The sequence below is a fragment of the Malaclemys terrapin genome, chromosome 2, assembly GCF_027887155.1.
Source record: "Malaclemys terrapin pileata isolate rMalTer1 chromosome 2, rMalTer1.hap1, whole genome shotgun sequence".
Taxonomy (NCBI): Eukaryota; Metazoa; Chordata; order Testudines; family Emydidae; genus Malaclemys; species Malaclemys terrapin.
In genome coordinates this window covers 251212333-251227396 of record NC_071506.1, presented here as the reverse complement: position 1 = coordinate 251227396, position 15064 = coordinate 251212333, and the positions used below count along the sequence as shown (strand labels likewise).

At 44.6% G+C, this 15064-nt stretch overlaps 1 protein-coding gene across 1 annotated transcript in view; it reads left to right on the top strand.

Annotated features, from left to right (window-relative positions):
* Positions 1 to 2682: 2682 nt before the first annotated feature.
* PIP4K2A (phosphatidylinositol-5-phosphate 4-kinase type 2 alpha) overlaps positions 2683 to 15064 on the top strand; it is a 203966-nt gene continuing 191584 nt past the window's right edge. The window contains exon 1 of the mRNA XM_054020678.1: positions 2683 to 2959. Coding sequence (XP_053876653.1) covers positions 2819 to 2959 — 141 coding nt within the window. The 5' untranslated portion in view covers positions 2683 to 2818. The remainder of the gene's footprint in view (positions 2960 to 15064) is intronic.

Sequence of the window (15064 nt, the reverse complement as noted above, 5' to 3'; positions counted from 1 at the left end):
CAGAACAGTCAATGTCAGGCATTGTGGGAGGTGTGTTAGGGTGACAGAGAGAGATAATTTGAGTGGCACAATATCTTTTATTGGACCAACTTCTGTTGGTGAGAGAGACAAGCTTTCGAGCCACACAGAGCTCTTCATAAGGGTTGATATAGGTCACACAGTGTCTACACTTGCACTGTGTCAACGTCTATCACTCAACCATGCCTGATTGCTGTTCAGGGAGGCAGTTAGGTTGCGTAAACTGGGTGCTTCTGTTGGCCAGAGATAAATATGAGCATAGACTCATGGACAAATAGGTTTGACATGAGATGACTTACACTGACCAAACTTCGTAGTGTAGACCATGTCTCGTATACTATGGTGATGAGTGTAGTATCAGAACCTACAGAGTACAGAATAGCCGCTGTGTGCTGAGCTCTTTTAAAAACTGGCTCTAACTTTATTTTTAGGCACCTAAGTAAGTGATCTGCTTTTTTTCCCAAAAGTGCTGAACACACAGCAGCTTCCGTGTCTGCAATAGCAACTTCAGGCACCTGTTTTTTGGTGCGTTTTTTGGTGACTCTCTTGTTTTAGGAACAAAAAGGAAATAGTTAAAACACCTCTCCACATGCTCCTACATAACTTTATAATTTAAGAAAGAACTGTGGAGAATGAGCTGTGAAGCCCTTGCTCTTCCTCCTTCCATCCCACCCTCTCTTCTACCAGAAACTGCAAAGATTAGAACACAGAATAAAGTCTAACACCTGTTTGGATGCAAGTGGGATGGAGAATAAGCACCACTGAGTCATCTGGCTTTCATCTTGGTTAAACTTTCATATAAAAGATGAAAGTTAAAGGGAATTGGAGAGGGTGAGAGTCTCAACAATTGGTGGTTGTGTATGCAAATTCCTCTAGATTTGAGCTTCCATGTAAATCTGGTCTTTTTGCTCAGTGATCAGCCCATGAACAAAGCGAGATCTGCAACATTCCAGATCAATATGTGTAGTTCAGAAGGTGGTGGATACCTCCACCATAAATACATTAACAGTGCATGCTTAACCTGTACAAGTATGTGGAACGTGAACACTTGCTAAAGTTATAATTAGTGAGGGAGATGTGTGGGATGTAGATAGTGTTTCCTTAGCAGTCACAGTCTGAGACAGAAGGAAGTGCCTTGTGAAGATGCCAGTTTGTCAATGGCAGTGTGTATGTGTGGATGTGCGGGCATGGTTATGAAGTATTTTGTAACCTGGTATTTTCTTGCTGCTTAGGCCATGGGTGATTTCCAAATGGAAATATTATAAAATGGAATATTTCAAAATATTTCAAAATGGAATATTATAGAATATGATGATGGGCGATCACTCATTACCGAGTATGATCATCTTCTAGAGGAGTTATGCATCCTCAGGTGGCTAATAAGGCCAATCCTTGAAACACAAGTTCTATTGCAATGAGGGCAGATGTTTTCAGGCTCAGCAGGAGATTGTTGACCATGACTGGAAGCCAGTCTCTCCTTCCTTCTCTGCCTCTTGCCCTCTTCAGCTTGTCAGCGAGCAAGTTCAAAATGCAGGGGACCATCACGAAGGACTTCACTCTATTTTAAGCGATCCTGGACAAGTGTCTCCCAAGTGTCAATGTCAATATTACTTTTTTAGGTTGTCCTTTAGTAAGTCCTTAGAACGCTTCTGTTGTCCACCCACGTTATGGTACCCTTCTTTCAGCTGAGAGAAAAGGATCTGTTGTGGGAGGCGATGGTCTGGCATCTGGACAACGTGACCAGTCCAGTGGAATTGCTGACGGACAACCTATAGACACCACTTGAACGTCCTTGAGAGGCACCATCAATGCTGCCTTTGTAAGATTCTGAGGATCAAATGGGAAGACAGGCGCACCAATATTAGTGTCCTGGAAGAGACACAGACCACCAGTATTGAGGCAATGATCATCCGTCAGCAATATAGAATATATATTACAGGGAAATACTATTTTTTAACTGACCTTTCCACAGGAAGGATCTTTAGACTAGGCACCAGAGAGCTGATGGATCTTCAGGGTAAAGAAGCCCCATGGGGCTGACTGCCAGTAAGGGCAGCGCACCGTGACCGAAAGCCTGGGGCTGGCGGGGCTGGGTGCGAGCAGCCCGTGTGTGTCACGCCCACGTGTCTCAGGGCAGCGGGTGGCCGCTGTACCGCTCGCCCGGTTCGATGCCCGCTCTAGAGGCCACCAGGCGGGTGGAGGCGCTGGGGAGCGCGGTGCGGTGACAGCTCGCGCTCCGCGGGCTCGCCGAGCTCAGGCAGGTGGCGGGGCAAGTTTTCACCAGGCTGGGTGGCGGGCTGGCTCCACACACGCCCCCCGTGACATGGAGACAGCGGCCCCGCTCCGCCCAGGGAAGGCAGCTGCTGTTCCCCAGCCTTTCCCTTCCCCCTTTTATTAAACGGGGTTTTCCCTCCACCGCCCACTTAGCTCGATGTTGCCGCCCCCGCCCCGCTCCGCTCGGGGAGCGGACCCTGAGAGCACAGTGAAGGCAGAGAGGCTTCGTTGCTGCCAGTGCGCATGCTCGGCTGTCTCGGGCATGCGTATTGGTAACGAGGGAGCCGAATCTCACGCTGCTCCCTGAGCCCTTCCCGCCCAGGGGCGGGGCGGCCTGACGCAGAGCGCGGCAGGCGGAGGAAGCCCCGGGGAGGAGGCGGGGCCCTTTCAGCGAGCGGCGCAGGCGGCCAGGCCAGGATGCGCCTGGCATCCCGCGGCAGGCAGCCCGCCACCGCCGTGCAGCGCCAGCCGCCTCTCCTCCGCTCGGGCCCGGGGCGCTGAGCCGCCCCCTCCCCTCGGCTGCGCCATGGCGGCCCCCGGCAACATCGTGTCCGTTATGGCGAGTAAGACCAAGACCAAGAAGAAGCACTTCGTGGCGCAAAAAGTGAAGCTGTTCCGGGCCAGCGACCCGCTGCTCAGCGTCCTCATGTGGGGGGTCAACCACTCGGTAAGTGCGGGGCTCCCCGGCCTCCCTCCCTGCGCCGGGCTCCCCCAGCGCTCGCCCCCTGCCCGCCCAGGCAGCCGGGGACCGGGGCATCCATCCCCCTCCTGCGTGGGGGGCGCCTCTCGGGGGTCCCCGCGGGACGCGACGCCGCGGGTGACAGCGGGTGTGCGGCGCCCCGTGCCGGGCTGGCGGGGAGCTCCGGGCGTCATGGAGCTGCCGGGGCCGTTCTCGTGGCCGGGCTGCGCCGCTCGCCGTGGGGCTGCTGGCTCGCAGCAGTTACCGTGACCGGCCGTGGCGCAGGGCAGCGCGGTGGCGGGATCGGCTCGGGCTCTTCTGCCAGTCCGCTGGCTTCGCCGCCGTTGCTGGGGACGGATGCGGTTCGCGGAGCCGCGGTGAGTGTCAGGCAGCAGCAGAGAAGCGGCTGCTGGAAAGGGGAGGGGGTGAAGGAGGCTCGCTAGCCGCAGCCAGTGCAGCCTCCCTCCCCCGCCTCGAAAGCACGGGTGTTAGTGTCTGAGCCAGAGAGCGAGCTGGGGAAGTCGGGGAAGCGCCGCCGGCTTGCAGTGCTGCAGTGTCCTGTGTCTGAATCCGTGATAGCGGCTTGTGGAGCGGAACCCGTGCGGTATTAATCTGATTATACGGAGGAGGAGGAAAGCTGAGACATGATCACTGGGGCTGGGCAGAGCCATAAAAGTTTGCATGTCTGCATGCATATCGTCCCTGATCTGTCCTGCTGCTGCAGCAGCCGGGTGGGCGAAAACTATTTCGCTTCTCATGGCTTTGAGGTCTTCAGGGACTGTGTGTGTTATGTACACGTCTCACCTTCCCATCCCTCCCCCATTGTGTAACTGTGACGATTGTTTAAAACGTGAGACTACTGGGGTCTAATGTCTGCATTAAACCTTTCTCCAGATAAGGAAAGGTGACTGCATAGCTGATCATGAGTGCCTGAGGTAGTCTGTGTCCCATTGATCAGTGATGCAGTGTATTAAGCAGTAGAGGGGTCCATTAAGTCCCAATATTTCTCATTATGATTTGGGCTGTTGTACCTTCCCAACAAGATCTGTTCTTAAGAAGCGTGCATATTGGATGTACTATGGTAATAAAAGCAATTATATGCTTTTAACATCTTGAGTTCTGGTACCTCAAAAACAGTTTAAGCAAATGTTTGTTTTTTGTTGAGGTTGAAAAGGTTTTTTGTGTGCTCTTGAGATGGTAAAACTGCCAAATGGCAACATTTGCCAAGTGTCATACTCTGCAGGTGATATGCTGTTATAACTACATGCTGTCAAGGAATTTAATGTAGCCAGATACATAAAAACTTACTGTGGCTTGTGAGTGTTTAAAATTGGGAGCCTAATAATGAAGGTGTCACATGCATGGGGCATTATGTGACTCAGGACACAGCTTTGCATCTTTAAATAGCTAATGCAGAAGGCTAATGATGTAGAGTCTAAAGATCACCTAAATCCAGACATTGGGGAGTAAAGTCAAAAGCTTTTTGGTCTTCTATATTAGTTTTTTATTGGTTATGTTAGCTCTGTACTGTCAAACATGATATTCTCTATTAATGGAGTGTCACACAATTGATGCTTTGGTATTCTTGCAACTAATTAATAGGAGATATAGCTTGAGATCCCTGGATAAAAGCAGATGTTTCCATACAACAATAAAGGCAGTCTTACTACTGTACCAAAAAACAGACTCTCCTTGCCATGACACCCAACCCCTCCGGTCCTGCTTTTTTTGTAAAGTTAAACAAAAGGATTTTTAAAGAAAATTATGAAAAGGTCAATAGCCTCATCCCAAACTATAGTCCTCAGTCAACAATCTGATCATTGGATCATACACCATTTAACAGACTTGACAAACTTGATGAATTTTTTTAAAAGAAAATCTGTAGGTTCAGATTTCTTTACAATGGTGGGTAAGCTTCATTATCTCCATGGAGACAGTTAAAGTAACTAACTCACAGAGACTATGTGACTTGCTTAAGATAGAAGAAATTGGTGGCAGATCTCAAAATAGATTGCAGATCTCCTGAGGGACAATTGTATTTGGTGGCATCCTGTATATTGGACAGGTAAGGGAGGAGCAAGTATCTATGACCTTTTGTCACTATTACTAGTCCTAGCAGAAAAGACCAAAATGTGTCTCCCACCCCCACTCTAATAGTAAAGTAAGTAGCAAACAAGACAGCTTCACGTATGACACATCAAATGCTGTTATAGAGCAGTTTGAATTATGTTTCCTTCAAGCTTAAAGCTTTTGTCTATCTGTTAGGGAAATATAGTAAAATCTAAGTGCAAATAACTTATGGGTTAGTAAATCTTGCTCATTTCCTTTCTCCCTCTTTCTTCATTTCTTTCATAGCTCTAAAATTAATTCTGTCCCACATATCTTTCTCATTCTGTTCATTGCCCTCTTTTCCTTCTGGGGGGGAAAAACGCCTCTCCTTCTTGCGGTTTCTCATTCACCACCTGTGTCGTTTTTCTTCCTAAGGTGCAACAATGGGGAAATAAGGTTGAATCCTTTCTCCACTGCTGCAGTCCTGTCAGGTTCTTCACATTCTATGTCTCTTCGCTACTGCTCCCCACCTCCAAATAACTTGAACGTGTGAATTCTGTGACTATGGACATGAACAGTTCACTTCCTAGCAGTGTCCTTTGTTTCATGTGCTCTGAAGAGATCGGAGAGCAGAGGTGCTGTCAGTTGGCTAGATACAAGAGTGAGGTGGCATGTAGGGAACTGTGCCTCTAGTGATGAGAAGCAAATTTCTGTGAAGTTATAGAACATGTAAGACAAATCTGGTATGTATGATGCAAGACTTTAGAGCATAATATGGAACTATTGTATGAAATGTAGAAAAGATGAGAAAATTCCTTCCATTGTGAAAACTATTTTTCTGTGTATGAGGCATTCTGGACAAGAGGATACAGTGTAACATATTGTTCTCTACTTTGAGATGAAAATAACAAACTAAAAACTTGACTAGGGCTCAAGTGAAATATCAGTGTTTTAGCAGTAAACTTACTTAAAATAATCAGTGAGTTTTATGTGAGAAGTGTATGATTCTTTGTTGGCAGGAAGTGGTTCTGAGCATGAATGCATGATATACAAATTTTCCCATTATCTGGTCACAAAAGGATAAACTCATAAAGATTAGAGTGAATAAAATGAATTTATATCCACACTAGCCTGTTGCATTTTATGTAAATAGAGGAGGAAGAATTTTTAAATGATTTCTCATCTTGGACAATATTGAAGCAAAAGGACATTTGATGAGGGGAACTTTGAGGTTTATCCTGCACAGAAAAGTAACAAAGTAGCTTTCAGCAATTGTACTACAGTGCCAAGATTATGACAATTTGGCAGCTCATAAGAGATCTGAAAGAAACTGGGGGAATATCTGGATTCATCAAGGACAGAGGTTGGAGATACTTTAGAGTCAGTTAATAACAGAATAAACTGGAAACCACAAAAGACTTGGACTATATTAAATGAGTGCTGATATAAAAATATTTAAAAGAATGTGAAGTCCATAGTGATAGTAATGAGGCTAATTAACCAGACACAGAATAGATTATATTAATTAGAGGAAATAAGACTGACAGTAAGTGTTGGCAGTCTGTTTTCAATCTGCTTTCTATACTAAATATGTACATCAACCAACAAGGAAAGGAATAATGCCAGATTTTGAGATTCTGCAATACAGGAAGTATAATAGAAGACAAAAAGAAAGGAGAGAATATGTGAAGCAGTCACTGTATCCTGTATTTGAAATATAAATGAGACAAAAAAAAAAACTGAAAGGGGAAGGAAGTTGACAATGTGGAGTATATTTAATGAAATCAGAGTCAATGAGGGTAGTGTGAACTGGGTGGGGGGTGTTATAAGAAATGCTCTGAAATACTACTTATGCATAGTGATGAGTTTTAATTATTAATGTTCAAAGTGCCTTACTAAGGTATAGTTGTGAATTCCCATTCCCTTGGGGGTGGGGAGGGGGGGAGGGTTGAAATTAAGCAGGATTTTTTTCCCCTGGATCTGTGCTTGCTTTTTTTTTGGTCTTCTGTCATTTTGAACTGGTAAAACCACAATATGTTCTGAAAATCTCCTGATGCTAGAAACATCAAGGTTTAATCTGAATCTGTAAATGAAAATTGATCTAAAGTAAAAAGGGAAATTATGAGAGTACTCCGGTTCTGGTGCCTATTAGAAAACAGAGTTCTAGAACTGTCTAGAAGCCTAGATGGAAAGAATAGGTAGTTGTTGGTGACTGGAGAGATAAGCAGGGCTACTTGATGTAGATATGAATTGTTAAGGGGGGGAGCTTCTGGAAGGTAGGCATTTTTTTTTTTTTTAAAGCTGGCTGAAAAATCTGTTTTGTTCTTTACAGGTGAATTCAGTAGGTGGTTCTTCCATTCTAATCACAGTAAATATGAAAGTTGCTACTCAATAGTGCAAATGCGTGACTAGACTGAATTTGACTCAACATGCCTGTACTTGAGAGATGTGATGGGAAACTAGCAGTTGAATATATTGAAGTAATGTAAACAGTTTTTCTAAAGTTAATGTAAACATTGTCCAGAATATTCAAGTAGCAAGAAAGAGAGAGCACTTGTGCTCATTTCAAAATGCTAAAAACTTATTTATTTGGAGTATTGCAGATTAAATATGCTATTGAATGAAACTTGGCCTATTGGAGTAGAAGAGTAAAACATGGAGTTTGATACTCCAGGTGAGATTTTTTTGATGTCCCAATCATGGTAGCCTCAATGATAACTTAAGTCCCATGTTTCATGTATCCCCATGTGCATAATTTAGGAGTAACCTTATCTGTTGGAGTTGGACACTTGAAAATGGCAAAGATGACTTTGGTTATGCTATTAAAACAAATAAGCCTCTATCCTGGCATGGGAGAGAAGGGTGGAGGGCCAAGGTGATTGTATGCCACCTTTGTATCTTCTCCCAGAGCTGCTGGGGGTTGGTTTGGTGCCAGGATGAAGTTAGAATGACCCTCTGTCTACTATAATTTATGCTGGTGGCTGGTAGCTTCTAGGACAGGGGTTCTCAAACTTCATTGCACCGTGACCTCCTTCTGACAACAAAAATTTATTACATGACCTCAGGTGGAGGGGGGACTGAAGCCTGAGCCTGCTCCAGGTGGGGGGGAACCAAAACCCGAGCCCAGTCCGGGTGAGGGGGGGAACAAAGCCGAGGCTTAAGGGCTACAGCCCCAAGCCAGGGGCTGTAACCCAAGCCCCAGCAAGTCTAAGCCAGCCGTGTCGACCCATTAAAATAGTTGTGACCCACTTTGGGGTCCTGACCCACAGTTTGAGAACCATTGTACTAAGTGGTTGTTTTTGCCAGCTGGGATTTGGTGACGCCCGATAGCACTCCCAGGTACTTTTCAGCTCGCTGCCCTACTTTTGTCTCCTGTCTTGATTGCAGTGTTTAAGAATTTGGATGGAGCAATCTGCAGTTTTCTTTTCAGACAGAAAATCCTAGCTGCATTCTAACTCCTTTGCATCACTTGGTATATAGGCAATGTGCAGTGGCGGTGTTACTTAATTGTAAGCTCCTTGTTTTGGTTTAATGTATACCTTATTTTGAGCAAATAGGCTTATAAGGTAAATTGCAGTTTGTTTCATAAAATCTGTCCCCCCTCCCCCTAGGCACTAGGAAAACAACATAGAAACGAGATTATTAGATATCCTTCCCGATATTGTAGATGATGGGAAGATTGAGAAAATGCTAAAACTCAATTGTAGTCTTTGAATAAAGACTTTGTTAGATGGGGTTTTAAAGGACTCATTTACACATAGTAGCAGCACTTGCCCCTCAAATCCAAACAGGCTATAGGAGCGGATGTGAGATGAGCAGTACAGCTGCTATCATGGTTCACTATGCTTCTGATCCCTTCACTTCTTGAGCTGATTTTTTTTTTTATCCAGTTTTGAGTAGAGAGATCCCTCTTCCCCTTTCCTTAAACAGTCTTCATCATTACTTTAAAAAGTATAACACCTGATGATTTAAATCTGCAGCATTTTGTCTTTTGGCATCAGCTGTCTGCACCACAGATTACTCAAGAAATATCTGTTCAGAGGAGGGAGGGGCCAGGCATACCAACTGTAGTAGCAACTGTGTAGCTATTATTCATAGCAGCAATGAATGCTGTTGTAGTTGTCAAAATAGTAGCTTTCTCAAGAGAAGGAAATGGCAAGACTAGAAGCTGAAGAACTGGATGCGAATTCAAAATATATTAATGATCGACTTGAATAAAGTCTGTAGTATTTTTGAAAGAAGCAGACATTAGAAGACACTAGGCGAAGAATTTCCAAGGGGAGACAGGAGGAAATAAAATGTGGTTGATTACACCAGCGGGTGTAGGTAATAAAGCAGCTAATAAAGCAATTAGAACTATAAAAAAAGTCAACTGGGCATCATGCCCAGATACACTAAATCCTAAAATACTGAAGAAAATAGCAAAGGAAACAGGAAAGCCTTTACTGGAAACCTAGTTCATTTATGCTCTAGGCACCACAAGAGACTTGGAGAGTGTTCGGCTCTTACGTCCTGGGGGAAACCAGGAAAATACAGACCTGAAACTTGACTTCTGCTGCGTGAAAGGTATTGGAAACTCCTGAAGGAATAGGGATGGGACTGATAATTCAGTAAAGGATACCCAACATAAGTTAATGAAAGGGGGACCATGCATACATGATTTGCTTGCTGCAGAAATGTTGTGCAGTTAATAATCTCCTCTAAAATCCAAATGCATCTGTGATAACACACAAAGATTAAGATGCACAGTAAGTGTGAAACAGGAAGAGCTAGCAAAATCGGTCTTAAAGTAGATCAGTGGGAAAGCTGTTTCAGTCTCTAGTAATTTATGAGTTTATGAACTAGAATGTTGCAAGGGCTGATCTTTTTCCACTTGACATAGGAAATAGAGAACAATTTTCTAAATTTAACAGACTTATTAACCTTTACAGGGAGAGGCAGGATTTAGCAGAGCAAACAAGTTAATAAGGAACATAGGAATTGTCTTACAGGTTCATGCTAGTGGTTCATCTAGTTTTGTAATTCTCTCTCTGATAGAGGGCAATACCAGATGCTGTAGAGAAGGTAGAAGACCCAAAATGGCATGGTACAGAATTAACAGTCCAGAGGAAGAAACTTCTTAAGGTCCATCAGTAAGAGGCTGTCTTATACTCTGAGGCAGAAGGGTTTATATCCCTCCTATTCATTTGGGTGGCTCTTTAAATCCTATATAATATAACTGGCTTTTCTCACTGCCCATATAAGTGTCTAATCCTGTTATCCTTTTGGCCTCTAATATCTTGTGGGACTGAGTCCCACAGGCTACTGATGCGTAGAGTTACTGTATGCTTGCTGTTTTAATGTTAGATTAATCTATATTTTGTTTACCAGCAAGAGTTACTTGCAGGCTAGGGGTAAAATTGTCAATAGAGATGTTTCCAGAGTGGCTTATGGGGAAGTTGTGGAAAGATTGTTATAAATAAAGCTATAAGCTATATACATTATTGGTCCTGAAAGACTTAGTCGAAATTTCTATAATTGTATGGTTTTCTCCTGGCTTTTAAGGGTTGCCTACGGTTTCTAAGGGGAAAAACTAATGTGTGTGAATTTAGTGCCTTATATTAATTTTTTAATTCTTATCCCCACCTGGTTTTGCTTTGTACTCTGGCTTCTTTCTAAACCAATCATGTACTTTTAGATGCCCCCCTCTAACAAAGCAACCATTAGATTTTCTCCTCCCCCACTTCACTGTATTCCAGCAGAAGTTGCCATGTGACTTATTGTAAATTTAATTGATTTGGTACCTAGAACTTTGCATGGGCTTTATAGTTTAAATGTATGCCATGCAGTCTGTGACTCAGAAAATAATCTGAGAGCTGATTCAAACTTGAGAGATGTTTCTCTCCATACTATACTTGATACCAGACTTCAAGGGGCAAAGTTAGGGTTGGATAGTTGTGTGGTCTGTGTGTGTTTCATAGAGTAATAATGGATGAAGGGTTATATGGCAGAGGGGAGCTGAACCAATCCCTTATTTGTCCCTTATGGATCTTCAACATTGGTTCTTAAAAGTATAGAATTCTTGTAAAGAATACCTCTAGAGTTTTAGCTGGAGTCTCTTGAAACATTTTTTCAACTTTAATTCTCTTTAACAGTCTGAGAATATTTCCCTCTCTTCCCCCCCACCCCCTTTAAAAAAATCAGTTTATCAAAGTGCTGCAGGAGGTGAGACTTGCTCTAACTGTCCTTACGAAGTCTGCCAAAGCGGGGCTCCCCATTGCAGACATTAGTTAGTCTTCATGACTAAGTTTCCTGTACTAGCCCATGTCCAACCCAGGTATAACTCTCTCATTCCAGCCCTCTCTTATGGGCTTATTAATTTTGGATAATACTCCCATGTGCCCCTCCATCTCTTGCTGGTCCCTGTCCCAGTGTCATGACTCCTTCCTGACTTATGTCTTGCATTTCTTCCCCAGTCTCATCCATGTCTTGTTCAGTCCAGCAGTAGCCCAGCCTGGAATCAGCTGCAGATTGGTTTATATTTTAAAACGGTTGTTTGTAAACTTCTGTTATATATAACAGAGCTGCATGCACAAGTGTGACTTGGCCTATAGCCACATGAAAAATGGAGTGGGAACAAGACAAAAATAAAACATGGCATGCTACTTTAAGACCCAAGTACCTCTGTCTGGAACACTTCTCTGGCATGGCCCCAACATACTGGAAATAAGAATTGGACTTTCTTTAGTTTGGTTCAAAAATGCTAAATGGCTTGTTTCAGCTGAGGTAGTTAAGTTATAAAGACTTGTAAGCAGTGTAGGCATGCTTACAAAGGATTAACTTTACTTGCTTATGCACAGGTCCGGGTTTTGCTTATTGTCTGAGCCTGGGAGCTTCTGCTTCCTGTTGCCTATCTGAGAGGGAGAAAGGGCTCTGATTTCTCTCATGTGCCCTTCCTAGCTGCTTTGTTCATATTCCTGACCTAATGACCTCTGTGTAACACCTTTTGTGCCCACTACAGGATGATGGAAGGGTCATTCAATATTTGTGTCTTCTCATTGTTCAATGTGTGGCCCTAGGCCTTATTTATTGAACCCTATTCAAACTGTGCTCTGAAGATGGAATTATTAATTTCTGCATTGGCTTTTCTGTGGTGCTCATTACAATAGCACCTGAGTCCATGTGGAGTGAAGGGGTGGTAGTATTCTCGTTTTACAGATGGGAAGCAGAGGCACTGAGATTATGGTCAAAAGAATCCACTAATTCTGTGTGCCCCATTCAGATGCCTAGGATCTGATTTTTTCAGAGTACTGTATATACTCATTCATAAGCCGAATTGTTTTAGTAAAAAGGGAAGCACCAGAGAAGGGGGTCGGTTTATGAACGGGTATAGAGGGAGAGGTTGGACACAGCCCCTCCCCCCAACAGAGGGAGCAAGGAGAGGCAGCAGAGCCAGAAGGGAAGAGGCGGGGCCAGAGTCTCTCCACTTCTGGCCATGCTGCTCTCCCCCCAGCCTCTGAAGCAGCTGCAGCTCCGGGGCTGGCAGGCTGCGGCCGTGCCGCTCGGCCCCCCCTCCTCCTCCCGAGCAGGCTGCGGCCATGCCAGAGACATCCTCCCCTGGCCCTCCCCAGATAGGGTGGGAAGGGATGGGATGGGGAGAGTGTGGGGGTCCTGGGCTAGGGATGGGGTCATGTGGGGAGTGGTCACATGGGCTACTCCCCTGACCCCCAGCTTATCCCCCCCCCAAAATTTCCCTACCAGTTGCTGTTCCTGCCTGTCAGGGTAAGGAGCTGGCGCGCAGCGACACTTTGTTTACTTAGGTTTACCTCCGTGCCTGCAGACGCTCGAGATTAAACAAACCATTTCGGCCCGCCAGTGGCTTATCCTGATGGCCTGGGAGCCAAAGTTTGCTGACCCCTGAATTATAGGGTCGGCTTATGAACGGGTCATAAAAATTTTCCATTTTTACTTATCTATCTTGGGGGGGGGGGTCGGCTTATAAACGAACCAGCTTATGATTGAGTATATACGTTTCAAAGCACAGCTCCCAGTGACTTAAGTTGCAGGGGTGGGTGCTCAGCATCTCAAAGTAGATCCATCCTGTTCACTGAATTGGGAGAGGTCCTGTAGAAAAACTGGACTATATCATAATTCTTATGCACTAGGGGGACAAATTAAGGTTGCACAGGCATCTTCATTCTGGCATTTCTTAACTTTTCAGTTCTTGAATTTTAAAAATTAATGTTCAGTTTTTTTCTGGGTAATTTGCTAGACTTTTAAAAAAGCAAACTGCAAAAGCAGAAATTCTATCTAGGTGACATCATATTAGCACTTGCATGAGTCTTCAGCAGGGTTGGTCTTTAGATCCACCAAACAGACCTCAGCCACTTGATCTAACAGAGTAACTGAATGCAATAGTTTCCTCGCTCTGTGGACCAGCGCTAGAGGAAGATGAGGTACACTTTGCTGGGGGTCTCAGTGATACTTGCTGAAAGACTTGGGATTCTTGAGTTCCATTTAAGGCTCTGGAGGGGAGTGTGCTCTATTGAGCACACAGACTCTTCTGCCCACTCTTCCCAAGCTTGCCACTCATCTGCCTTGTCCCTTCCCCTAGACCTAGTCCCGTTCTCTTTGCCCAGCCAGTTCCAGTTCCCACTTTCCTGGCTCCTCATCCAGTCTCTTCACCCCCTATGTTTCCCATTCTTGCTGACTACAGAGCTGTTAGTGGATGCAGCAATCACAACAAAAACAAAGCCTAACTTTCTGTAGGCGTTTCAGAGACTTCCCTCAAACTTCACAATTAATTTTAGATCAAGCTATAGGCAAGGACATTCCTGGCTTGCAAGTTGCAAAATATGTCAATCTCTAAAATGGAATCGTGCTTCACCATTATGGTGAACAGTGCTAATTAAGATTGTAAAGCTTTGGACTGCCTCATGTGATAAGAGCTGCTTGTGGACAATGGAACGTGTTTTCTTGTGCATGTGAGGTGCCTAGAAGCAGAGAGTGGTCATGTATGTATAAGGAATCTATTCTAAATCTTATACCCGTTTACAAGAGGACTTCCCTTTTCATTAAGTATCTTATGCTTTCTGCATACCACATAAAACATCTGTTTGACACAAAATCTAAAGATATTTAGCTCTTCATTAATCTTGGAGAGGATGTTAAAATCTACATCTCTTATATAACAATAATTATAGCAGAATGCCAGTTCTGTTATAGTTAATGTTCAGGTTTCTGCGTAAAGCTTGGCTTTTCTAAGTGCTCTAAAAAAACACAAGTTACTCAGATTGCCTTGAAATTTTGTGCATCTCTTGGGGGTGCACTTCTTACAGAAATCTTAATTTATACTTTTGAGTCACTTGACACATAGACAACAAGGGGCATGGTTACTGGGAGGCTTTGCATACATGTCAACTAAATCAAAGATATAAATGAGCAAACCCTAGGTCTCTTGCAGGGAGAAATATCACAAATCCTTATGAGATATCCTGGAAAACTTGAGGTCCAGAAACTTTGATGACCATCATACAGGCACACATGGCAGAGCTATTTATTTTACTGATTTGCTTCAGATTATTGTGACTAGAAACTGCCCAATGAGTAGGGCCCTACCAAATTCACGGCCAGGAAAAACACATTGCAGCCTATCTGGTCTCCCCCTGTGAAATCTGGTCTCTTGTGTGCTTTTACCCTATACTATACAGATTTCACGGGGGAGACCAATGTTTCTTAAGTTGGAAGTCCTTACTCAAAAGGGAGTTGCGGGAGTGGGGGTATTTGCAGGTTATTTTAGTGGGGTCACAGTATTGCCACCCTTACTTCTGTGCCGCCTTCAGAGCTGGGTGACCAGAGAGCAGCGGCTGTTGGCCAGGCGCCCAGCTCTGAAGGCAGCACCCCACCAGCGGCAGCACCCCACCAGCAGCAGCACAGAAGTAAAGGTGGCAATACCATACCGTGCCATCCTTACTTCTGCGCTGCTGCTGGTGGTGGCTCTGCCTTCGGAGATGGGCTCTCAGCCAGCAGACACCGCATTCCAGCGGCCCAGCTCTGAAGGCAGCG